This window comes from Canis lupus, chromosome 8 (genome assembly GCF_011100685.1).
Source record: "Canis lupus familiaris isolate Mischka breed German Shepherd chromosome 8, alternate assembly UU_Cfam_GSD_1.0, whole genome shotgun sequence".
Lineage (NCBI taxonomy): Eukaryota > Metazoa > Chordata > Mammalia > Carnivora > Canidae > Canis > Canis lupus.
In genome coordinates, this window is record NC_049229.1 from 73,095,473 (window position 1) to 73,120,477 (window position 25,005).

Genomic DNA, 25,005 nt, shown 5'->3' on the forward strand with positions numbered 1-25,005 from the left:
TGTTTTTAGTGTATTTGCTCATGATTTCCTTTAGGGCCAAGTATTATGCAATAAATCCCGTCCTTGGCTATAATCTATACTCCAGCCCTCAGGCCTTTCTCTCAGAACCAGTCTTGTATAAAAACAAATAATGTGAGTTCTGTTTGGCTCCATTTCTGTATGCAAATGATTCTTTTTATGCTTTTAATGTTGTTTGCACAAGTAGCATCAGCTTGAATAGGTCTTAGAATTAAAAAAGAAAAAAAAAAAAAGAAAGAAAGAAGAGAATCCAAATGGCTTGTAGGTATTTCTCCCGCCATGTGGGGACGTGACTCCGGAGAAGTAAGCGGGTCAGTGGCCCCTGCCCAGCCGAACGACTTGTCTAGAAGCAGCCTGAGAAGCAAGAGACACCATCCCGAGGAAGGGCTGTGCAGGTATTCCTCGTAATTAGTTGATTCGAAGCGGGTTCCAGACAGGCCTCCTGTTTGCAATTAGCTGATACATCTCTTAGGTCTTGTGGCTTTTTTTAACTTTTGAAAAATTACTTTCTAAAGATTTTATTTATTCATGAAAGACACAGAAGGAGAGGCAGAGACACAGGCAGAGGGAGAAGCAGGCTCCACGCAGGGAGCCCGACGTGGGACTCAATCCCGGGTCTCCAGGATCACGCCCTGGGCCGAAGGCAGGCGCTAAACCACTGAGCAACCCAGGGATTCCCGAAAAATTACTTTTTAAAACTCAGAGTAAAAATCAACCTGCCCCCATGTTTGTCTACCACCCAGACATCCCCGTTACCCCCTCAACCAGGCTCAGGACACTGGGTGGTTCCACCTAGGACCAGCGTCCTCACACTGCCATGGCTGTCCCCATGGGCTTTCCAGAACGCCACAGAGGCGACCCCATGCGCAGGGCCCAGCCTCTTGCCTTTGGCTTCTCTTCCCACCCGGGGCCAGTGTGGGCCTCTGTGTGTGCATGTACGTGTGGGAGGTGTGTGCCCGTGTGCACACCTGTGTGTGTGCGTGCACGTCTGTGCCGATGCTGTGGGCCTCTTGGTGCACTGGGCCAGGCCGGTTCCTTCACCTTTGCTTGAAGTGTGTCTCCAGGCGTGGGCAGGTGTGCACGCAGCCACCGTGAGTGTCCATGTGGAGTCTCTGGGTGGACGCATGCCCCGAGCAGTGCTGTTGGTGGCATATGTGTGACCACATCTAGTGCCCCTGTCACCCGCCCCCTTGCCAGCACAGGGTGTCAGGCTTTTGGTTTTTGATTTTGTTTCAGCCACGCCCATCTGCATGAGGTGGTGATTCCTGACTCCTTGTGCTTTTCAGTTGCATATTTTCATGTGCTAATTTACTGTCCATTTGTCTTTTTTAGTGAAGCTTCTGCAAATATTTTGCCTTTTAAAAAATTGGGTTCTCTGTTTTCCTTTTTTTTTTTTTTAAGATTTTATTTATTTATTCATGAGAGAGAGAAATAGAGAGGCAGAGACACAGGCAGAGGGAGAAGCAGGCTCCCCGCAGGGAGCCCGACATGGGATTGGATCCCAGGACCCCAGATCATGACCGGGATCTTGATCCCAGGACTCTGGGGTCATACCCCGGGCTGAAGGTGGCGCTAAACCACTGAGCCACCCAGTGATCCCCTCTTTTCCTATTGTTGAGTTTTGAGGGCTCTTTATATATTCTGGATCAAGCCCTTGGTCAGATACTCAGTTGGCCAGTAGTTTCTCCCAGCCTTAGCTTCTCTGCCTTCTTTCACAAAATTTTAATGAAGTCCAGTTTGCAGACTTCCTGTTTCTGTTCCTTGCCTCCTGCCTTCACCCCATGAGCACCGCCCTGAGTACTGCGTGTCCACACAAGTCTGGACGGCCCCCGCCATCCTTGGTTCTCCTTTTCAAAGTCCTTTTGATTATCCTAGTTCCTTTGCCATCCCATATAAACTTAAAAACCAGCTTGTTGATCTCTACAAAAGAGTCGTGCTGGGATTTCATGGGAGTGAAACCTGTCGATCTGGTCTGGGAGCACCGATGCCCATGCAGCGGCTTGCCTCTCCCCCTGCTCAGCCTTTTGCTGGCTCCTTTCATTAGCTTGCAGATCCTGCGCTGGTCTTGTTAGATTTAGGTATTTTCTTTCCGTTTTGGAGTTCCTATAAATGGCAGTGTTTAAAAAAACCTGACTTCTAATCTTTTGTTGCTCGTATGTAGGAACGGGACTACTTTTTACGTGTTAAATTTGTATCGCATGGTCTTGCTAATAATAAATTCCTTAGTTCTGGGGATTTGCTTTCACATTTTTCCACATTAGTTGGGGTTGTCTGCCTAAACTGTTGTTTTCTCTGCAAAGAAGAGCTCTGGTTTTTCCTTTTCGATCTTTGTGCCTTTTATTTCCTTTTCTTGCTTTATTGCACAGGGCAGGCCTTCAGCTCTGTGCCCCAGCAAAGGGGTGTGAGGGTGTGGCTTTGCCTCCCGGGCGCGGGGGGTGTTCCATCCTGCCGCCAGCGTGATGTTGGCCATTCACGACGTTCCCTTCTGGCCCTGGTTCACCAAGAGTTTTAATCACAAATGGAATTGAATTTTGTCCAGTTTTAATCATCTGAGGAGATTTCATGATTTTTTAAATTTAGTCTGTTGCTGGGATGAATTACACCGATTGGTTTCAAATGTTGACCAGCTTTCCATTCCTGGAACAGACCTCACTTGGTCATAGTGTATCACTCATTCCTTTTTATGTATGATAAACTCGGTTTGCTGTTATTTTGTTGAAGGTCTTTATGTCTATGTTCATAGAAGGATATCGGTTTGTAGTTTTTGTTTTTGTATGTTTTTGTCTGGTGTTGGTATCAGGATTTTTTTTTTTTTTTTTTTGTATCAGGGTAATTCCTGACCTCATGAAAATGAGTTGAGAAATATTCCTCCCTTTTCTGTTTTTCTGGAAGATACTGTGTTGAATTGCTGTTGTTTCATCCTTTAATATCTGGTTAAATCCACCTGGAGTTTTCTCTTTCAGGTTTTTTTTTTTTTTAAGATTTTATTTATTCATGAGAGACACACAGAGAGAGGCAGAGACACAGGCAGAGGGAGAAGGCTCCCTGGAGGGAGCCCGATGCGGGACTCAATCCTGGGACCCCGGATCATGACCTGAGCCAAAGGCAGACGCTCAACCACTGAGCCACCCAGGAGTCCGTCTTTTTCAGGTTTTAAACTACTAATTCAATTATTTCGGTAGATTAGGCTGTTGAGATGATCTGTTTATCCTGGAGAGCCTGGCAGGTTGTGGCCTCAGGGCACTGTGACATGTCAGTACATATGGTTGCGGTGTGTCCAAGCCCTGCACCTGTCTGTAGCCTCGCCCCGGGAGACCTGTATGATCTTCCTCCTTCCCTTCCTGATGCTCGTGATTTTGTTCTCTCTCCTTTTTTTCTCTGTTGGACTAGAGCTCTTATCACTTTTATTGCTCATCCCAAAGAACGAGTTTTTTAATACTTTATATTTTATTTCTTTTTTTAAAAAGATTTTATTTATTTATTCATGAGAGACACAGAGAGAGAGGCAGAGACACAGGCAGAGGGAGAAGCAGGCTCCACGCAGGGAGCCCGACGCGGGACTCAATCCCGGGTCTCCAGGATCACGCCCTGGGCTGAAGGCAACGCTAAACCGCTGAGCCACCTGGGCTGCCCGTTTTTTATTTCTTTGTTGTTTTTCTGTCTTCAGTTTCATGGTTTCTGCTTTTGTCTTGGTGACTCCCTCGCTCCACTGACCCTGGGTTCGGTTTGCTGTGCTCCTGACGTCTCGAGGTAAAGCTCGGGCTGTGCACTTGAGGCCTTTCCTACTTTCTGGCGTGAGCGTGCACAGTAACAGCTTTGGCTGCCTCCCCCGGGCTCAATTCATATCTGCTTGATTGGCACAAGGTATTTCTGGATCCTTTGAGCCTTCCTCCTGGGCCCGTGTGCCACTCACTGTCCGAGTGGTTGGCATTCCGGCCATCTGTCTACTATTGATTCCTTTTTGTTTGTTTTCAATGGGCTCCACACCCAGCGTGGGGCTTGAACTCATGACCCCGAGATCAGGAGTCACCTGCTTTACCGCCGAGCCACCAGGTGCCCTCCAGTATTGATTTCTGGTCGAGTCCATGATTGCAGTTGTTCGAAGCTGGTGCTCCTCTGGGGCTGAGACGCGGCCCGCACTGACGGACGCTCGCCCCCATGCCCCACCTCCTTCTCCCTGCTCTTTCCTTTGCAATTTGTTTCCTGCCAAGTCGGGGTGGCCTGATGGGCAGAGCGAGCTGGGCCTCCCCTCAGTGCCCACGTGTCAGGGGCTGTCAGGGACACGTCCCGAGTCAGGTGCCCCGCTGCCTGGGGAAGCCCTCGTGTCCATCTCCTGGCTCCCCTGGGCTCAGTCCAGCGCACTTGCTGTCACCATCATCCTCCGAGTGGCCCTGAGTGCTGCATTGTGACCGGCTGGCCGCGGGCCCAGGATGGGAGTGGGTGGTTTGTGCCGGTCTTCGTTTATAAAGGTGACTGAGTGACGGTGCAGAGAGTTGTTCACCGTCCCCTGTCCATAAGGCCATGGGGAGGCACCAGGGAGAGTCCCAACCCGAGTCTGTCCTGGGGTTTCCACGGGCAAGGCACAGCATAGGGCAAACAGCTTAGGGTTGGCTGGTTGGGATCATTCCGGTGGACCTTGAGGTCCCAAGGGCTGTCCCTACTTGTCTGCTACCTGGGCCTGGGTGTGTAGGGCAGGGGGATATTAGGTTGGTGTTGAGGGTTGGATAATGAGGGTTTCAGACTATGGGCTCTGGATCCAGGGGAGATGTAAACAGTCCTGGCTGCCGGTTGGCCCTATAAATAATGGAGGTCAAATAGACAAATACAGAATCTAATAAAACACATTCATCGTCATGCCCCGAATGGCAGTGGGGTCTCTGTGCCGTGCCCAGGATGGTGGTGGGGTCTCCATAGAAAGCGTAGGATGGTGCCGGGTGTCTCTGCTCCATGGGTGGCTGGCAAGTGCTCAGGGAGCCCGTGAAACGTTCCAAGGCCATACGGTTGACCAGACACATCGAGACCTGAGCTCCCTGGCCTCACCCCGTCACTCCCTGCCGCCTGGATGCAGACATGTGAGCTGATAGGCCCGGGCCTTCCTTCTGGTGCACGTGACCCCATGCCTCCTCTGAGGCAGACAGAGTGGGGAGTCCCTGATGTCAGTGGATGGGCCACCCCCGTCCTGGCCATGTCAGCATCTGTCCTGCTGCTTGGGGTTCAGATGCATACTTTGGGGACTGAGTGACAGCCCAGGTGGGCATGGAGAGTCTGGGTTGCCCAGACAGGACAGGTGAATGGCGACTTGAAGCTGTGCGGGCGTCAGTGCACGTGTGGGTGGTGCGTGGCCCCGGCCCTGTGAGCAGCAGGCTGGCACCGGAGTGGGAAAGCGAGCCGGGCTTCCAGGGGCCGTGTTGCACCCCACACGCCCCGAGCTGCCCCGCCTGGGCTCCTCTGGGGGCTGCCACGGCTCTGCTGCCCCCAGGAAGGAGCCTTCGTGCAGCTGAGGTCCTGTGTGCTGCGTTTGCAAGGCAGGCGCTGCAGCCACAGCGAAGGGGAAGGTGCTCCACGGAGCTCGGGGGACACAGTGTGGGCATGTCCCCAGGCCTTCCCCCGGCAGGGCCCACACGCCCCGCCTCCACCCTCCACTCAGAGTGGTGACCCGGCAGTGTGAGGGCCCAGGGGAAGCTCCCTGGGGTGGGAACTCGGGTGCTGGGGGCAGGGGTGTGCACAGGGGCTGAGGGAAGTGGTGGTGGTGTCTCCAGGGGCCCTGCGGGGGGGCAGGGCAGGTGGGGGCCATGGACCTGAGACCCAGGCACCTGTGTGGGGACAGGGTGGAGGTGAGTGGGTCGGGCCTGGGGCGGGGCTGGCAGAGGCCTGTGCTCTGGAAGCTGAGGTGGGGCTCCGAGGCTGGCACCTGGTCCCTCAGGGCATTTAGTCTCTGGGTGCTGCTGGTCCCTGGGGGCTCCTGGTCCCTGGTGGCTCCTGGTCCCTGTGGGGTCCTGGTCCCTGGGTGCTCCTGGTCCTTGCGTGCTCCTGGTCCCTGGGTGCTCCTGGTCCTGGTGCTCTTGGTCCCTGTGGGATCCTGGTCCCTGGGTGCTCCTGGTCCCTGGGTGCTCCTAGTCCCTGGGTGCTACTGGTCCCGGTGCTCTTGGTCCCTGTGGGATCCTGGTCTCTGGGTGCTCCTGGTCCCTGGGGGCTCCTGGTCCCTGGGTGCTCCTGGTCCCTGGGTGTTCTTGGTCCTTGGGTGCTCCTGGTCCCTGGGTGCTCTTGGTCCCTGAGTACTCCTGGTCCCTGTGGGGTCCTGGTCTCTGGGTGCTCCTGGTCCCTGGGTGCTCCTGGTCCCGGTGCTCTTGGTCCCTGTGGGATCCTGGTCCCTGGGTGCTCCTGGTCCCTGGGTGCTCCTAGTCCCTGGGTGCTACTGGTCCCAGTGCTCTTGGTCCCTGTGGGATCCTGGTCTCTGGGTGCTCCTGGTCCCTGGGTGCTCCTGGTCCCTGAGTACTCCTGGTCCCTGTGGGGTCCTGGTCTCTGGGTGCTCCTGGTCCCTGGGTGCTCCTGGTCCCTGGGTGTTCTTGGTCCTTGGGTGCTCCTGGTCCCTGGGTGTTCTTGGTCCTTGGGTGCTCCTGGTCCCTGGGTGCTCTTGGTCCCTGAGTACTCCTGGTCCCTGTGGGGTCCTGGTCTCTGGGTGCTCCTGGTCCCTGGGTGCTCCTGGTCCCGGTGCTCTTGGTCCCTGTGGGATCCTGGTCCCTGGGTGCTCCTAGTCCCTGGGTGCTACTGGTCCCAGTGCTCTTGGTCCCTGTGGGATCCTGGTCCCTGGGTGCTCCTGGTCCCTGGGGGCTCCTGGTCCCTGGGTGCTCCTGGTCCCTGAGTGTTCTTGGTCCTTGGGTGCTCCTGGTCCCTGGGTGCTCTTGGTCCCTGAGTACTCCTGGTCCCTGTGGGGTCCTGGTCTCTGGGTGCTCCTGGTCCCTGGGTGCTCCTGGTCCCGGTGCTCTTGGTCCCTGTGGGATCCTGGTCCCTGGGTGCTCCTGGTCCCTGGGTGCTCCTAGTCCCTGGGTGCTACTGGTCCCAGTGCTCTTGGTCCCTGTGGGATCCTGGTCTCTGGGTGCTCCTGGTCCCTGGGTGCTCCTGGTCCCTGGGTGCTCCTGGTCCCTGAGTACTCCTGGTCCCTGTGGGGTCCTGGTCTCTGGGTGCTCCTGGTCCCTGGGTGCTCCTGGTCCCTGGGTGTTCTTGGTCCTTGGGTGCTCCTGGTCCCTGGGTGTTCTTGGTCCTTGGGTGCTCCTGGTCCCTGGGTGCTCTTGGTCCCTGAGTACTCCTGGTCCCTGTGGGGTCCTGGTCTCTGGGTGCTCCTGGTCCCTGGGTGCTCCTGGTCCCGGTGCTCTTGGTCCCTGTGGGATCCTGGTCTCTGGGTGCTCCTGGTCCCTGGGGGCTCCTGGTCCCTGGGTGCTCCTGGTCCCTGAGTGTTCTTGGTCCTTGGGTGCTCCTGGTCCCTGGGTGCTCTTGGTCCCTGAGTACTCCTGGTCCCTGTGGGGTCCTGGTCTCTGGGTGCTCCTGGTCCCTGGGTGCTCCTGGTCCCGGTGCTCTTGGTCCCTGTGGGATCCTGGTCCCTGGGTGCTCCTAGTCCCTGGGTGCTACTGGTCCCAGTGCTCTTGGTCCCTGTGGGATCCTGGTCCCTGGGTGCTCCTGGTCCCTGGGGGCTCCTGGTCCCTGGGTGCTCCTGGTCCCTGAGTGTTCTTGGTCCTTGGGTGCTCCTGGTCCCTGGGTGCTCTTGGTCCCTGAGTACTCCTGGTCCCTGTGGGGTCCTGGTCTCTGGGTGCTCCTGGTCCCTGGGTGCTCCTGGTCCCGGTGCTCTTGGTCCCTGTGGGATCCTGGTCCCTGGGTGCTCCTGGTCCCTGGGTGCTCCTAGTCCCTGGGTGCTACTGGTCCCAGTGCTCTTGGTCCCTGTGGGATCCTGGTCTCTGGGTGCTCCTGGTCCCTGGGTGCTCCTGGTCCCTGGGTGCTCCTGGTCCCTGAGTACTCCTGGTCCCTGTGGGGTCCTGGTCTCTGGGTGCTCCTGGTCCCTGGGTGCTCCTGGTCCCTGGGTGTTCTTGGTCCTTGGGTGCTCCTGGTCCCTGGGTGTTCTTGGTCCTTGGGTGCTCCTGGTCCCTGGGTGCTCTTGGTCCCTGAGTACTCCTGGTCCCTGTGGGGTCCTGGTCTCTGGGTGCTCCTGGTCCCTGGGTGCTCCTGGTCCCGGTGCTCTTGGTCCCTGTGGGATCCTGGTCTCTGGGTGCTCCTGGTCCCTGGGGGCTCCTGGTCCCTGGGTGCTCCTGGTCCCTGAGTGTTCTTGGTCCTTGGGTGCTCCTGGTCCCTGGGTGCTCTTGGTCCCTGAGTACTCCTGGTCCCTGTGGGGTCCTGGTCTCTGGGTGCTCCTGGTCCCTGGGTGCTCCTGGTCCCGGTGCTCTTGGTCCCTGTGGGATCCTGGTCCCTGGGTGCTCCTGGTCCCTGGGTGCTCCTAGTCCCTGGGTGCTACTGGTCCCAGTGCTCTTGGTCCCTGTGGGATCCTGGTCTCTGGGTGCTCCTGGTCCCTGGGTGCTCCTGGTCCCTGGGTGCTCCTGGTCCCTGAGTACTCCTGGTCCCTGTGGGGTCCTGGTCTCTGGGTGCTCCTGGTCCCTGGGTGCTCCTGGTCCCGGTGCTCTTGGTCCCTGTGGGATCCTGGTCCCTGGGTGCTCCTGGTCCCTGGGTGCTCCTAGTCCCTGGGTGCTACTGGTCCCAGTGCTCTTGGTCCCTGTGGGATCCTGGTCTCTGGGTGCTCCTGGTCCCTGGGTGCTCCTGGTCCCTGGGTGTTCTTGGTCCTTGGGTGCTCCTGATCCCTGGGTGCTCTTGGTCCCTGAGTACTCCTGGTCCCTGTGGGGTCCTGGTCCCTGGGTGCTCCTGGTCCTTGGGTGCTCTTGGTCCCTGAGTACTCCTGGTCCCTGTGGGGTCCTGGTCTCTGGGTGCTCCTGGTCCCTGGGTGCTCTTGGTCCCTGAGTACTCCTGGTCCCTGGGTGCTTTTGGTCCCTGAGTGCTCCTGGTCCCTGTGGGGTCCTGGTCTCTGGGTGCTCCTGGTCCCTGGGTGCTCTTGGTCCTTGGGTGCTCCTGGTCCCTGGGTGCTTTTGGTCCCTGAGTGCTCCTGGTCCCTGTGGGGTCCTGGTCTCTGGGTGCTCCTGGTCCCTGGGTGCTCCTGGTCCCGGTGCTCTTGGTCCCTGTGGGATCCTGGTCTCTGGGTGCTCCTGGTCCCTGGGGGCTCCTGGTCCCTGGGTGCTCCTGGTCCCTGGGTGTTCTTGGTCCTTGGGTGCTTCTGGTCCCTGGGTGCTCTTGGTCCCTGAGTACTCCTGGTCCCTGTGGGGTCCTGGTCTCTGGGTGCTCCTGGTCCCTGGGTGCTCCTGGTCCCGGTGCTCTTGGTCCCTGTGGGATCCTGATCTCTGGGTGCTCCTGGTCCCTGGGGGCTCCTGGTCCCTGGGTGCTCCTGGTCCCTGGGTGTTCTTGGTCCTTGGGTGCTCCTGGTCCCTGGGTGCTCTTGGTCCCTGAGTACTCCTGGTCCCTGTGGGGTCCTGGTCTCTGGGTGCTCCTGGTCCCTGGGTGCTCCTGGTCCCTGGGTGCTCTTGGTCCTTGGGTGGTCCTGGTCCCTGGGTGCTCCTGGTCCCTGGGTGGTCCTGGTTCCTGGATGCTCCTGGTTTCTGGGTGCTCCTGGTCCCTGGGGGCTCCTCCTCTCAGGGGGCACCTGGTCCTTCGGGATGTTTGGTCCCGAGGGTGCCTGGTCCCTGGGGGCGCCTAGTCTGTGTGCCCTTCTCTTGTTGCCCATAGGCCTGTGTAGAGCTGCCCTCACCGGCGGGAGACCCGCCTCCTGCAGGGTGGCCCTAGTCCTTGCCAGGGGTCCCTGGGAGATGTGATGGCCACATCTGAGGCAGGAGCTCCCGAGGGCGGGGCCTTCCTAGGGCTCCAGGTGTGGGAGGGAGCCGTCCCCGCTAAGCAGGCCTTTGCCCTCTGCAGGTTGTGCAGCCTGACCCTGAAGAAGCTGGTGGTCTTCAAGGAGCTGGAGAAGGAGCTCATCTCGGTGGTGATTGCCGTCAAGATGCAGGTGAGGGTCCCCCTGCCACCGTCCCAGGGGCTGACATGCCGGGCACCCGTGCTGCCTCGGAGTGGGAGTGGGCACAGCTGCGCCACCAGCCTTACCGTGCAAGGAGCCAGGGCGCCCGCCTCTGCTGTGCTCTGGTGGGGCTGGACTGGCCCAGACCCAGGGCGCGGTCCTGCCCCCGTCAAGGGCAGGCAGCCCCGTGTTCAGGAGCGTGGAGGGAACGGAGTGTGTGTAGGTCGCCTGCAGACGGGCCTTCCTGGCGCAGAACTGAGGCGCAGGGCCTGCCCGGCCACCCCCGGTGCATGCAGTGGACTGGACGCTGGCCCTTTGCCACCAGCCTCTGACCCAGGCCCGGCCCAGCCCCGCTCCGCTCCCCTCCCTGGTCCTCACAGGTTCCTGCCTCGGCACAAATAGCAGTGTGTCCGGGGGGACCTGACTCACAGCCGCCCCGGCCCCCTGCACGGCCTTTGCCCAGCACCCCGCCACCGTGGGGAGGGCTCCTGCTGGCCGTGTGCTTCCTCGACCTTCTCAGGGCCACCAGATCCAGGTCTGCTCCACCATCAGGAGGTGGCTCCCAGCCCTTGGCCGCTCCTGGGGTGTCGCCTGTGGCCCTGTGCTCAAGGGCCCCCCCACAGGTTTGGGGTCCAGTCGGCAGGCCCCTCCCCCAGTGCCGTGTCATGGGCGCTGGCTGCCCCTGGTGTTGCCCCCACAGCTGAGCCACAGGAGGGGCCGGGCCTCAGGTCCCCAGACCGTCCGCCCCACAGGACAGACGTCCTGCCTCGCCCTCAGTCCCAGGCTCTGGAGCCCACGTTCCCAGACTGCGGGGCTGCCCGGGGCCCCGAGTGCAGGGTCACAGGGCCTGTGGCGGGCCTCCAGGAGCAGCCTGACCTCTGCGCCGGCCTGGGCTCCCCCCCAGGAGAGCTCAGGGAGGCGTGAGCCCCGCCGTTAGTGATCCCGTCGGTCGCCAGCGTCTTTCATGTAAAGACCCAAAGATCCTTTTCCTCACGGAAGAATCTGTCGTAAGTTCTCATCAAAGCCAGGCGTGCAGGCTGCGTGCCGGGGCCACGGGGACCCGCCCCACGGGGACCCAGCGTGCCCGAGGCCACCTGTAGCTCGCACCGGCTCTGGGCCTCCTGGCAGGGAGAGGCCCGGGCCTCCCCGGGCTCTGGGGCAGGTGCAGCTCGGCCGCCCCTGACCTCGCACACGAGCGGCCCACCCGCACTCGGGCCCCATCCTCGGCGGCCCCCGACCCCACCATCTCTGGGACGCAGGCTCGGGGACCCACCTCACCTTTGCCGCCTGCCCGCGGGTCCTCCGAGGCAAGCACTCCACGACGGGACCTAGTGCGGACGAGGTCGGGGGGACGTGGCCAGAGGACCTGGGAGAGCCCAGGACCCCACGCGGGGTGCTGCACGGTGCCACACGGGCTGGGAGCAGCCCACAGCGTGAGGCCCAGGGGAGGCGCCCCATCCCTGTGCCCGGGACCCTGCCGGCCGTTGGCATGGGTCTGCAACCCTCGGCCCCGCACCCCGCTCCGGCCCCGCAGCTCTGCTCCCTCATGTGGGTCAGGCCCGCAGGAGCCCCCCACCCATACCCTGGTAGCTGCTCTGAATCTGATGGAGGTTGGTGCCCCCCACGCGAGGGGCCATGTGCTATCCGGGCACATGGACAGCGTCTGTGAAACAGTCCCATGGGGAGCGTCTTCGACCCGTTGACGGTTATTTTGGTGGAGGATTGGAGGTGGGGAGCTGCACGTTTATCCCGAGTGGCCACCCACGCACCCGGGCTGCTCAGGGCGTCGCCCCTCCTGGGCACCTGCAGGCTCGTCGTGCCACAGCATGTGTGTCATATACGCATCTGAGTGTCCTCGGGCGCGTTTCTAGGGCCTCGTCTCCGGCCCGCGACACAGCAGCCACCCTGTCATCATCACACCTCTGGCCACCTTTGCTCCCCGGGGAGGCAGCTGCCTTCACCCGTCCACGTTCTCAGACACGCTTGGCGTCTCGCACGCCGGTTCTTCCAGGCATTACGGCTCCCCCACCCCAGCCCTGTCCCGTGACCTCCACCCCACTGCTGCATATTTGGTGGTTACATTAAATGTAGCAGTGACCAGTCTTGATCATCCAGGGGAAGGACTTGGAGGGTCACGGGACGAGGACATTTTCAGGCTCTTGACATATCTCCCCAGCGGTGCCTTTGGGGATCCGTGAGCTTCTGCCTCCCACCCCCTGATGTGCGGCTGCACCTGTGAGTTGTAGGGGAGCGGGTTTCCCCGCACGATGCCCCCCTGAGAACCGAAGGTCTTGTTCTGTCCCAGGGCTCCAAGCGGATCCTGCGGTCGCATGAGATTGTGCTGCCCCCCAGTGGACAAGTGGAGACCGACCTGGCGCTGACCTTCTCGCTGCAGGTGGGTCTGGCACGCGGGGCGGGGGCAGCGGGCTCGGGTGTCCCCCTGGGTCCTGCTTTACTCCTGAGGGCTAGAGACGGGGCAGCCTTGTGAGCTCCAGATTTCCCAACCGTCCCGCGCTGAAGGGTGTGGTGAGCCCCAAACTCACTCTCCAGAGACCATTTGGGGGCACCTGGCTGGCTCAGAGCATGTGACACGCGATCCCAGGGTCATGACTTCGAGCCCCACGTTGGGTGTAGAGATGACTTAAATAAACAAATAATCTAAATAAACTTAAAAAAAAAAGGCCATTTTATTCCAGTGTTTAGAAGATGGGGGGAAATATATGGGACCTCAGTTTTTAGTTCAGACCCCTTGGAAGTACACCGGGCATGCTGGCGATGAACAGGGGCTCAGTGCCCTGGGCACCCCCCTCCCAGCGTGGGCCAGGACTTCCTCCCCGGCCCTCTGAGCCCAGGAGTGTGGGTGGGTGGGGGCAGACCAGCCCCCGCTGACCCGCGTGGCACGCATCCTGCTCCTCTTGGCACGGTTGTTTTAAGGAGGGTGCTGCTTAGACTCGGCAGGCGTGCTTGCGTCTGTGTGACGCACTTGCTGTAGAGATGAATACTGAACTCTTTTTTTTTTTTTAATATTCTATGTATTTATTCATGGGAAACACAGAGAGAGGCAGAGATGCAGGCAGAGGGAGAGGCAGGCTCCACGCAGGAGCCCGATGGGGGACTCGATCCCGAATCCCGGGATCACACCCTGAGCCCGAGGCAGACGCTCAGCCGCTGAGCCACCCGGGCGTCCCACGAACACTACTTGTGTCAGCCCACCTCGGACCTGTTCAAAACTGTCTCTCCTTGTGAGTGTGTGAGGCGGGGCTGTGGTTTAGTGAGCTCTGCGACAGCTTTGCCAGCTCCCATCTCCTCCCGCACCGCCTCTCCCTGTCCCGGCCTGGCTGTGCCCGGAGCAGGGGGCACACGACTCCAGCTCTGGTGCCACCACGGGAGCTGCTGGGTTTGGAAGTCTTCTTCCGAGGGATCAGTTTTATCAGAGTGTCGTTTGCAAAACGTGCAGCTCCCTCTGTAAGTGCGGGGCTCGGGGGGGGCTCGACAGCCATGCACAGGGGTGTAGTGTGTGAATTTCGAGAAGTAAATTAGCGAGCCTCCACTTCGTGCACACGAGCCCTGCTCTCGCAGGAGCCCCTGTCGTGCTCTGCGCGGGCCACGTGGACCAGCGCCACTCGTAGGGTCGCACCCTCTGCAGTCCGCCTTGTGGGCAGATGTGCTGGCTGACCACGGCCCCCACCGATGACCCGGAGGCCTTGGCCAGCTGCTCACATCTGCCCAGACTGAGGCACACAGTGACGCAGCGAGGAGTGAGCTTCTGGGGCTCGTTGGGGCTGGGCTGGCGAAGCTACTGGCACGGGTGGCAGCCGTCACTCCCCTTCTCTGCAGTACCCTCACTTCTTGAAAAGAGAAGGCAACAAGCTCCAGATCATGCTGCAGCGGAGGAAACGGTACAAAAACCGAACGATCTTGGGCTACAAAACGCTGGCGGCGGGCTCCATCAACATGGCCGAGGTGAGCAGGCCCCTCATCACACCCTGACCCGATGGCCGGTGTGGCCGGGCTCTGCGATGGTGCCCCCTGGCCCGGCGTGGGTCTGGAGGGTGTCCCCACAGGTGCCTCCGCCCCCGGCTGGTCCCTCCGTGGGCGCTGACCCTGGCCAGGGGGCGGCCTGGGTGGGCAGCACATGCTTGCTGTGGGTCGGGGGTGGTGTGGACGCTCCCTGGTGAGGAGACGGGGACAGCTCATGAAGACGGAACCACCGAGGACCTGGCATCCTGACATGTGGGTGGCGTGGGGCTGGGGAGGAGGAGCCCTGACAGGGCCTTTGGGAGTGTAGGGTGGGCCTGGGCGGAAGGGCGGCCAAGGCCATCGGTGTGCTTTGTGCTTCAGGGGCTTCACCGTCATGGGGCTGGGTTCAGGGCGGTCCAGGGACGCGGAGCCACGCTGGTGCTCACTGGGCGCAGGGCAGGGGATATGGAGCCAGGGTGCCCCCCGCGCCTCTCAGCCCTGCTCCCGGGACCCCCAGGCCCACAGCACCTGCCCCAGCCTGCAGGCCTCCTGTTTCCCCTCAGACCCTAACTGCCCCTGGACCAGCATCCCCTCAGGAAGGTGGCACAGGTGTGCAGGGTGCGGGGACGGAGACCGTGGCAGCGTCCCCGTGCCTCCACCTCCACACATGCACGGGCCCAGGGGTGCATCTGGACGCTGGCTCACCTTCCCTGTCTGGCTTCTAAGAGGGGATTACCATCTTAGCGGGTGTCACTAGCTTTCTCAAAAATTTTATTTTCGCGCTCCACTGAAGAGTTGGCACCTGAAATTAAAAACAATCTGGTCCATGAAATCCCAACATCTGTACTTGCTCACATGAGCCCAGAGGCTCCAGCCTGCAGGGGCATCGTCGGTGCGTGGGGGTGCTCAGGGGCACGGGCCGCGGTCCCTGGCCTGCCTGAATCTCTCACGACTGGAACGGCTCCAAGGACTCCCCGCCTGGGGGGCCGGCCGGGTGGGTGTTGGCTCTGCCACACGAGACGCCCAGCCCGTGCTGGTGGCCGGTCCTCCTTGGTGCCCCACGGACAGAGGTCCCTGGATGCGGATCCCAGGGGTTGGTGGCCCATAGGCACAGCCTCACACACCGTGCTCCTGCCGCAGGCTCTGGACAGGTGGGCTCAGACCCTCCCGTCTTTGACAGCCTTCAGTCCCTCGTGGCTGAGCCTGGCGCCGACCCCCAGAGTCGTGTCCCCCTGTCATCCTCCTGCCCCACGGTCAGGTCTCCCGCCCGCCATGTGCCCCTGCTGGGGGCCGGCCCTGTGCCAGGGCACCTTCTAGAGCTGAGGCCTGCCCACAGGTGATGCAGCACCCCTCTGAGGGCGGCCAGGTGCTGAGCCTCTGCAGCAGCATCAAGGAGGCCTCGGTCAAGGTGGCCGAGATCTGGATCTTCTCCCTCTCCAGCCAGCCCATAGACCACGAGGACAGCGCCATGCAGGCCGGGCCCAAGGCCAAGTCCACAGGTGGGTGCCGCTGCTCGTGGCCTCTGCTTAGCTGCCTCTCGCTACCTCCTGGCCCCCATCCTGCTGGGTTTGAGGAGCTGGCGAGCGGCTGAGAGGGCTCACGGGTTTCCCTCTGGGATCCAAGCTCACAGGCAGCCTCGTGCGTGCTCTGGGAGCCTGGGCTGGGGTGTGCGAGCTCAGCCGTAGGCAGCAGGTCATGGGTTGGTTGCAGTGCCTTCCAAGGTCTGGGCACAGGTCCTGGCATGACTGTTGCCACCGTCACGTGGGGGGCCCCTGTCCCCCTGGAGTGTGGGAGGGCACGCAGGGGACCCAGTTGGGCGCGAGATCCAGGCAGAAGCTTCTGGGGTCCATCGGGCACCGTGGGAGTGCAGAAGCGCAGCCCTGCCTCCGCCCTGAAGTCGGCCTGCCGGGGCTGCGCACAGCTCCCTGCGTGCCCGGGGGCCCGTCCTCTGGCCACCGCCTCGTTGCTAGAACACCAGTCGGAACCTCGCGGTACTCCCCCTTCCGTTTGCTCATTCCATAGATAACTACTCCGAGGAGGAGTACGAGAGCTTCTCCTCTGAGCAGGAAGCCAGTGATGATGCCGTACAAGGGCAGGTAACCTGGGGTCTGGCGCGCAGGACCGCGCGGCCAGGTGGGAGATGCCGCCCTCGGGGCTCCCGGCAGCTGCGCAGCCCCCAGCAGACGGCGGGGACCCTCCTGAGCTGCCGGCAGGAGCGGGGCACCCGGTCGGGGAGGTGGGGGCTGGGAGCTCGGCCCCTGAACGCGTGTGGGCGACTCCTCCCGGCCCCGGGGCCCTGCTGTGCGCCTTAGGTGCTCTGGGGGTGCCGTCCGCTGACTTCTGTGGCTTGTCTCCCCAGGACTTGGACGAGGAGGATTTCGATGTGGGGAAGCCTAAGAAGCAGCGGCGATCGATAGTAAGAACGGCGTCCATGACCAGGGTCGGTGGAAACTGGTTTTACTAACACTGGGGAAGGGTGGAGGTGGGGGGCCTGGGGCCCTGGGCCGGGGCGGGCGGGCACTGGGTGTCCCAAGACTAGGTGTCGGGAATGGGGCGGCCGTCCCAGGGCCCCCAGGGCCCGGCTCTGCTGGCTTCCCTGAGGCCCCGCCTCTTAGATGGGGCGCGGAGGCAGGCGGGCTGCGAGGCACTGGCCACGGTCAGTGGGAGCTTCCCTGGGGGGTCCCCGTGCTCGTCCCCGAGGGCAGCTCCATGCGCAGAGCTGGGCAGACTGTCCCACTCCTGCCTGTGCCAGACGAGCCCTGTGCGAGGCCAGGCCCTCCTGTCCGGTCAGCATCTGGCTCACCGGGCACGGGCCCCCCAGGTTTGGCGGGGCTATCGGGTTTCTCCTCCAGGAGAGCCCCAGGCAGAGGCCTTAGCCCGTCACAGGACGCCCACCACTGGGCTCCTGGCCTGCGCCGTGGGGTTGGGGGCGTGGGGCACAAGCCCAGCCCCAGGAACCCCTGGCAGAGCTGGGAGGCCGAGGCCTGGTCCCGATACAGCAGGTGGAACGTGGCAGCGCCTGCGGCAGCCTCGGTTCCAGGACCCGACACCTGTGGGGGGGAGCGTAGGACTCCCGTGGGGTCTCATGGACACACACACCCTGCTGAGGGTGGCTGAGGGCAGCTGCCTCCCTCAGGGGTCAGAGCTCAGCCTCGGAGGCCCAGGCAGCACGGGGCGTGGACGGAGCTCGGGCCCTCTGCGGAGCCCTTGCCGCCCCCGCCCACCCCCTGCCCACCCGGAGTCCCGCTGGGGTGAGGGGTGCCTCGGGAAGGGCCAGCCGCCCCCCGGGTCCCCTTGGCTGGCTCTGGGACTGTGCTCCGCCCTGGGCCTGTCCCCAAGCCCAGCACCGGTTGAGGTCAGCGCTGCCAGCTGCCGAGAGCTGGGCTCACGTGCGCCCCGACGCCGTGCCTGCCCCCCCGCCCGCCGCCGCGACCTCCTGGGGAAGCCGCCCCCCTGGGGTTCTGATTCTGTCCTGCTTGTCTCCAGCAACAAAACTTCAAGCAGAAGGTCGTGGCGTTGCTGCGGAGGTTCAAAGTGTCCGACGAGGTGAGTGACCCCGCCTGGACCCCCAGGCCCGCGGCGACCTTGAGCCCGGGGTGTGGCGGCATCTGGGCGGCGTCCTGGCTCTGCCGCTCCGCCGCGGCCCCGGGCCCCATTGTCCTTGTCTGCCAGAGCAGGCGGGTGGTGGCCGTCCCCAGGTGCCCCGTGGGCCGAGCGGAGCCACCTGCGTGTCTCTCAAATCACGACCCCGCCAAGAGACCGGGAGGGAGGCTGGATGTCGTTCGGCGGTGTGACCACAAGTTCCGTGTTTCATGTGGGTTCTCGGTCGATGGCACCGTAGGGCCGCGTTTGGCTCCTGGCAGACAGGCGCCTCTGCGTGCCCATCGCCCCACGCACGGCCTCCGCCGTCGGCACCTGTGTCGGGGGCTCCTGCCCTGAGCTGTTGTCTCCCCTCCCGATTTGCTTTGATGGGTCTGTAGACCTTTTATTTTATTTTTTATTTATTTATTTATTTTAAGATTTTACTTATTTATTCATGAGAGACACAGAGAGATAGAGAGAGAGAGGCAGAGACACAGGCAGAGGGAGAAGCAGGCATCATACAGAGAGCCCGACGCAGGACTCGATCCCGAGTCCCCAGGATGACGCCCTGGCTGAAGGCGGCGCTAAACCCCGAGCCACCCGGGCTGCCCTGCAGACCTTTTATAACCTGAAGAAAAATGCCTTGGTTTCCTTCGAACACGGGCAGAGGAGAATACTGTGCGGGTTCTGCCCCCCCCGGGAGAGGCGGCGTGTAAACGTCTGAGTGTCCCCGCCGCATGCGGTTGTGGCGGCCACTCGTCCTCACGCTGATGCCCTCGGGCACGGGGCTGTCTCTCGGGAGCAGCAGCAGGTGGGCTGCCCTCCTCAGACGCCCGCGCCACCGTCAGGCCCATCTGAGCCTCGGTTTCCCCAGCTCGGTCTGCAGGTTGTTCCGTGGGCCCGGCAGATCCCCAGCTGCCTCCTGCACACCAGCCAGTCCTCAAGCTCGCATAGAAAAGCAGGGGACCCGCAGGAAACACAACAGTCTTGAAAAAGAACGAAGTAGAAAGACCGCCGCTCCCCAGTTCAAGCACTCTCGAGGACGTCCAGTTAGTAAGACCGTAGGGCAGGACGAAACCCCTCTACGTGGCCAGTCACCGGCAGGGACGTCAGCACCGTCCACCGGGGGAGGGGAGGCTCTCCGGCGAACGGTGACGGCACAGCCAGACCTCACACGCCACAGGGTGCAGGCGGGCCCCTGCCTCGCCCCATGTACCAGAATCAGCTCCAAGTGGATCGAAGCCCCAGCGTAAGCGCTTACCTTATGGAGTCTCAGGAGGGTGATGCGGCCCGCCGTGTGGCTTCAATCAGACACCGGAAGCACAGGTGGCCTGAGCGAGAACCGGTGAGCCGGGAACATGAAAACGTAGAAACTTCCGTGCTCTGAACCCTGGCCGGGAAGAGGAAGTGACCGTCGGGCAGAAGGTGTTTGCGCTTGTGGCTCCTGGTGAGGGACCAGCGCCCACACGGCGGGAGGCACGCTCCCAACCCCGTAGAGAGACGACCCCGATGAGAAATCAGTCGTCCCGCTCAGCGGTTGGTCAAAGGCTCTCACTAGACATTTTCTCTGAAAAAGCCTGGATGGCCCCAAGACCCTGAGAAGATACGGGCAAGCTCACGAGACCCAGAAGGGTAGTCGTGACCCCACAGGGCAGGAGGGCGCCGATGGGGGGTCCGGTCAGAGCTCGTGCTGCTGGCCGGAGAAAACTTGGAGGCCGGCCTGGCCGCTCCTCGCAGCGTGAACTGCGCCCGCCCAGCAGTTACAGCAGTCCTGGGCAAGGTCCAAGGTGTCGCTCCAAGACTCAGGGACAAACGGGCACAGGAGCTTCGTCCACGGCCCAAATCCCCCGTCCAGGCAGGGGCAAGGCCTGGGCCACGTTCAGGGCAGCCGGGCGGGCTGTGCGAGGACGGTGCTGGGGCAGACCGCACGTCGCGGTGGGAGGAGCCCTTCACAGAGGGCCGCCCGCTGTGTGACTCCCTTTCTGTGATGTTCTGGAGGCGGCCAGCGCAGGGGGGCGGAAGGCGGTGCAGTGGTTGGGAGGGGACAGCGAGAGGGCTGGGGACGCCCTGCAGAGGGAGGCATTTCGAGTCGTGGTGGCAGTGGTGGCCTGTCCCAGGTGGCGCTCACTGCCCTGCACTGCTACTGTGCGTTTCTCTGTTGAAGCACAAGTCATGAGGGGAAGGATGGCCGTGCCGTGCCCAGTGCCCGGTGACCAGAGGTCCCCAAGGTCACCCCAGCGTCTAGCAGAACTGGGCTGGTGGCACGTGCTGGACAGAGGGTGCTTGGGGGCTCCGTGTGCCCCTCCCATCTGTCCTGCCAGGGGGACCCCACCAGGGCAGTCCTCACACGTCTGACCTCACTGTAGGTCCTGGATTCAGAGCAGGACCCTGCAGAGCATGTCCCGGAGGCAGAGGAGGATCTGGACCTTTTGTATGACACGCTGGACATGGAGAACCCCAGCGACAGTGGCCCTGACTTGGAGGACGATGACAGTGTCCTCAGCACCCCCAAGCCAAAGCTCAGGTGAGCACACCTGCCGCCTCCGTCTGCCACCCGGCCCCAGGCCCCAGCAGGCAAGCCCTTGGCCATTTGACGCATTGCAGGGGGCCACAGCGGAGTGTGCACTTGGGGACATGGGGTCACAGCGGAGCCTGCTGTGAGGACATGGGCTCTGGCTCAGGGAGGGCAGGGAGGCACGCATCCTAGCAGGCTGCCCGGGTCCGCGGTGTTTGTAGAGGGAGAGATGTAGCAAAGTGACAGGGTCACACCTGCATTCTGGAAAGATGTCTCTGGAATCCACTGGGAGCATGATGACAGGAGACCAGTTAGGAGGCATCGGGGTCGTCCCTGCAAGAGGCCGTGCTGTCCGAGATGGAGGGGCGAGAGCTCCGGCCAGGGACGGTGGTCCGGGTCTTCCCGGGAAGACGGGGTGCTGGGAACCGCAGGGCATCCCTGTCGCACACAGGGAGGAGCGTGCGTGCAGTGCTGGCACCCGTCCCTGAGGAGCAGGGTGTCAGCCTGGCCGCGGCAGGAGAGCGCAGGAGCGCATGTGACCCCAGCCCAGGACGAGCGGGAGGCCCCAGTTTTGGGGGAGCCCCTGTGGGGTGGGGGGACGCTTGGCCCACCTATGGTTTCCAAGTGGGGGCCATTTGGAGTCCAGAAGATCCTTGGTGTTCTAGTTCTGTTTTTTATGTGTTTTTTTAAAAGATGTTATTTATTAGAGAGAGAGAGAGAGCGTGCACTCACAAGTAGGGGGAGGGGCAGAGCGAGGGGAAGAAGCCGACTCCCCGCGGAGCGAGATGCCCATGGGGCTCCGTCCCAGGACCCCGGGATCGTGACCTGAGCTGCAGGCAGATTCTTCACCCACTGGGCGACCCAGGCGCCCTTTAACTTTTTGACATAAGTCAGCGAGACGGACGCACACGCGGGAGGTGGGCTTTCTGTGGTTGCTGAGCCTCCAGCCTGACCCGCACCGGTGGTTGGGGCCGCCGCCGTGGTGGACAGTGGGTGGTGTCCGGGGGCTGTGCTCTAGCTGTTGGCCACCGGCAGGGCCAGCGAGGCCGTCCAGCCGCCTTCCCCCGAACGGCTGTCGCAGGCCACCTCCCACGTGTGGCCCTTGCTGCTGGCCGCACCTGCAGAGCAGGCTCCTGGCCAGCTGGTGCCCACAGCCCTGCGGGTGAGCGTGGCCGTCTCAGGCCGTGGTCCTTCTGCCCTCGCACGTCCCTGAGTGGCCTTGTCAGACCGCACGAGCCCTGCCCACCCTCTCTGTGAGGCTCCGTCCCTCCACCTCTGCCCATTGTCTACTGGGGACGGGGCATCCGGCCAGGCTGGCCTGGGTTCACTGTGTCCGGCCGATGTGCCCCTGTTGCCCTGTTGAGTGTGCTCCCGTGTTCCCGGAGCTGGCCTTGGGTCCCGAGGGTCCCCGACCACATGTCCTCCTGCAGGACCTCTGGGTGGAGCTGCCACCCTGTGCTGCCGCTGCCCTGTGCAGGGCGAGGGCCAGGAGCAGGTGGCTTTCAGGATGCGGGTCCTCTCCAGTGGGCTGGAGCTGAGAGCTGAGAAGGGCTGCTTTTTGCTCGGTGCTCGTGGCCCCCCGGGGCTGCCTCCCCCCAGCTCCGCGTGGCCGCCGGCTCCCACGAGCACTGTGGCCCTGCCTTCGGTGCGGCAAGGCTCCGGAGAGTGACATCTCTCCGTCCCCAACCCAGGCCCTACTTCGAGGGGCTGTCACACTCCAGCTCGCAGACGGAGATCGGGAGCATCCACAGCGTCCGGAGCCACAAGGAGCCTCCGAGTCCGGTGAGCAGACCAGACCCCGCAGCCGCCCTCCCCTGGGACCTCAGGCAAGGGGAGGTCTGCCCGTCTCTCTGGGTCGCTCAGGTGCTGCTGACCCGGGCCCAAAGCTGTCACAGGCTGACCCTGAGCCCGCGGTCTGAGAAAGCCCGACCCATCTTCCCAGGCTGCCCCCAAGCCCAGATCCCCTGCCCCAGGTGAGCCAGCCGCCCACCACCGAACACCTCCTGATTCCCGCCTTGTCCACACAGGCCGACGTGCCTGAGAAGACTCGGGCCCTGGGAGGCAGGCAGCCAAGCGACAGCGTCTCTGACACAGTGACCCACGTGAGCACGAGGGACACCTTTATTTGTTCAAGCACAGAGCACACTTACACGTGCCTTGGGGGACAGGCCTTGACGTGTGGGTCCTTAGCTCACACATCCCAGGATCTGAGCAAGAACCACAATGAGGGCCCCACCAAGGTTCACCCTGACCCCGAGGGGACAGTCAGGGCCCCCCTAGGCTCACCCTCACCCCGGGGGACAGTCAGGGCCTCCCTGGGCTCACCCCCACCCCGGGGGATGGTCAGGGCCTCCCTGGGCTCACTCCCACCCTGAGGGAAGGTCAGGGCCCCCCCTGGGCTCACCCGAGCTCTGGGAGGATGGTGGGCATCCCCCTGCTTTGCTGTCTGGCCCTATGAACACTGATTGGCTCCTGTTGCCCTCGTGGGGACCACAGGGCAGGTTTTGGGGAGATTCGGGGCAGTTTGGTGCTGGGCTCCCGTGGCAGCAAGGCCTGCAGCCCTGTGGTAGGAGGTGGAGTCCGCTCGGTGCCGACAGCTCTGCGGGTGGCAGAACTGCACCTGAACTGCACCACAGCACCTGAACACCCCCAAACCAGGGCTCCTCGGGCAGGGGCTGTGGCCTGGGGAGGGACCTGAGGGCCGCGCACCCCCAGCGGGTCCCCTTCTCTGCCTCTCAGAGCACGCCCGCCCCCGGGGAGCAGCCCGCACAGCCCGAGGAGAGCCCCGAGGTGGAGACCTCCGCTCTGGACGTGTTCACCGAGAAGCTGCCGCCCAGTGGGCGGATCACCAAGACGGAGTCCCTTGTCATCCCATCCACCAGGTGACAGGATGCCCTGGGGAGGCTGTCGGCCAGTGTGGGGGCCATGGCCCCGTCTGAGCGGAAACACCTAGAAGCTCGAAGATTTCTGGGCTCACCCCGGAGGTCCCCCGGGACCCCCACCCCTGTTTGTAGCCAGACGCCAGCAGGCCTTCTAGGGCCGAGGTGTGGCCCCTGCTGTCATCCCACACGTTCCTGGACCTGACGGCGTTCGCTGAGCCCACGGGGTGGCTCCGGGGACCAGTGTGGTCGAGCGCAGCAGGGCCCAGGCGGTGGCGCTGGGTCCGACACGGGCTCTGTGGGGTCAGGCCCCTGCCCCCCATGCGCTCATCCAAGAGGTGGGGGTCTGAGTTGCAGTGACCCAGGCAGCCTCCCAGGGAGGACATCCGCAGGGTCTCTGTCCCGCCCCACTGCGTCTCGCTCTGTCTGGGGTCACCTGAGCCCCTCCCGGGATGTGCTCCCTGGCCAGCTCTTCTTCACCTCCTTTGGGCACCTGGCCGCACTCCCAGGCAGCCTTGTGCCGCCATGCGGGCCACCCCTCCCTGCCACAGTGGGCCATGTGCTGCCACTGCAGCCAGGACGTCCGTTCCTGCCCGAGCCCTGTCAGGCTTCTGCAGGGGACCCGGGCCCCGGAGGGACAGTGGAGCTGCTGCGGCTGCGCGCCCTCCCTCTGGGGCTGTGGTTCCAGCAGCCGGCCGTCACGTGCCACACGTGCGTGCCATATGCGCGTGCGCCGAGGGTGGGCATCACCCAGCTCAGCCCTCGGCCCCCCAGAGGTGCCCACGCTGCCTGCCACCTGCCCCACCACCGCGTGTGGGGAGCAGGGAGCCCGAGGGGCTGTCCCAGCCTGTCCTGCGCCTCACAGGTCCGAGGGGAAGCAGGCTGGCCGCCGCGGCCGGAGCACGTCCCTGAAGGAGCGGCAGCCGGCGCGGCCGCAGAACGAGCGGGCCAACAGTCTGGACAATGAGCGCTGCCCGGACACGAGGAGCCAGCTACAGGTGCGCGCCCCGGAGAGCGTGTGGGCGGAGGCCGCGGTGGCCCAGGACCAGCCCGGTGCTGGGCCCGGCGCCTCGTGGCTGGGACGGCCCCTCGGCCTTCAGCCCAGTGACCTCTGCCTGACGCAAAGCCGAGTTCCCGAGCCAGCACTCCCGGGCGGCCACTGGGGTGCGGGGGGTCGGCGGGGCGGGTGAGGGGCTGCGGCAGGCCCCCCTCCAGGGTGGATGGGCCCTGTGTCTGCAGATCCCCAGGAAGACCGTGTACGACCAGCTGAACCACATCCTCATCTCTGATGACCAGCTCCCTGAAAACATCATTCTCGTCAACACCTCCGACTGGCAGGGGCAGGTGGGCAGGGGCCAGGTGTCCCCCCGCAGCGGGGAGGTGGCGGGCATCCTCCGCACTGGCTGGGGAGAGCAGGGAGCGCCGGGCCGCGGGGGCTGGGTGGAGCCCTGAGGCTGCTGCGCCCTCGCTCACAGTTCCTGTCGGAAGTTCTGCAGAGGCACACGCTCCCCGTGGTGTGCACGTGCTCCGCAGCTGACGTCCAGGCGGCCTTCAGCACCATCGTCTCGAGGATACAGAGATAGTGAGTCCAGCGGCCCATGGCATCTGTCAGGGCCCCTACACCCCGGCCTTGCCTGCGGCTCTGTCCCGGGGGCCCCGATGTGCCCGCCCACAGGCTCCCCACAGCCAGGTCTTCTGTCCAGATCTGGGCGGTGGCGGGACTTCTGCAGCGAGGGGGCCTTGCTGGGTGAGGCCCGGCCCCCTCCCAGGGCTCCCGCTGTCTGGGGTGGAGGACCCGGGCGTTGGCGGCCCTCTTGGGGTCGTGAGCGGCTGCAGCAGCTGCTGCCCGAGTGTGGCGCTGGGGGCACAGCGCTCGCCTCGTCCCAGCACAGTGCCCATGGCCGCAGGGCCTGCTCGGGCCGGCGGGGGGTCCTGGCAGCAAGGACGGCTCCCTG

The 25,005-nt window shown here is 63.0% G+C and overlaps 1 protein-coding gene across 2 annotated transcripts in view; it reads left to right on the forward strand.

Moving 5' to 3' along the window:
- PACS2 (phosphofurin acidic cluster sorting protein 2) overlaps positions 1–25,005 on the forward strand; it is a 57,439-nt gene that overhangs the window by 23,134 nt on the left and 9,300 nt on the right. The window contains exons 2-15 of one of the 2 annotated variants that reach the window (XM_038545951.1): positions 10,018–10,105; positions 12,420–12,509; positions 13,952–14,077; positions 15,411–15,573; positions 16,097–16,170; positions 16,434–16,490; positions 17,561–17,620; positions 20,023–20,180; positions 21,863–21,953; positions 22,199–22,273; positions 22,911–23,053; positions 23,916–24,048; positions 24,290–24,394; positions 24,526–24,632. In XM_038545951.1, coding sequence (XP_038401879.1) covers positions 10,018–10,105; positions 12,420–12,509; positions 13,952–14,077; positions 15,411–15,573; positions 16,097–16,170; positions 16,434–16,490; positions 17,561–17,620; positions 20,023–20,180; positions 21,863–21,953; positions 22,199–22,273; positions 22,911–23,053; positions 23,916–24,048; positions 24,290–24,394; positions 24,526–24,632 — 1,470 coding nt within the window. Of the gene's footprint in view, positions 1–10,017; positions 10,106–12,419; positions 12,510–13,951; positions 14,078–15,410; positions 15,574–16,096; positions 16,171–16,433; positions 16,515–17,560; positions 17,621–20,022; positions 20,181–21,862; positions 21,954–22,198; positions 22,274–22,910; positions 23,054–23,915; positions 24,049–24,289; positions 24,395–24,525; positions 24,633–25,005 lie in introns of both variants that reach the window. The other variant, XM_038545952.1, reaches the window with a different exon arrangement.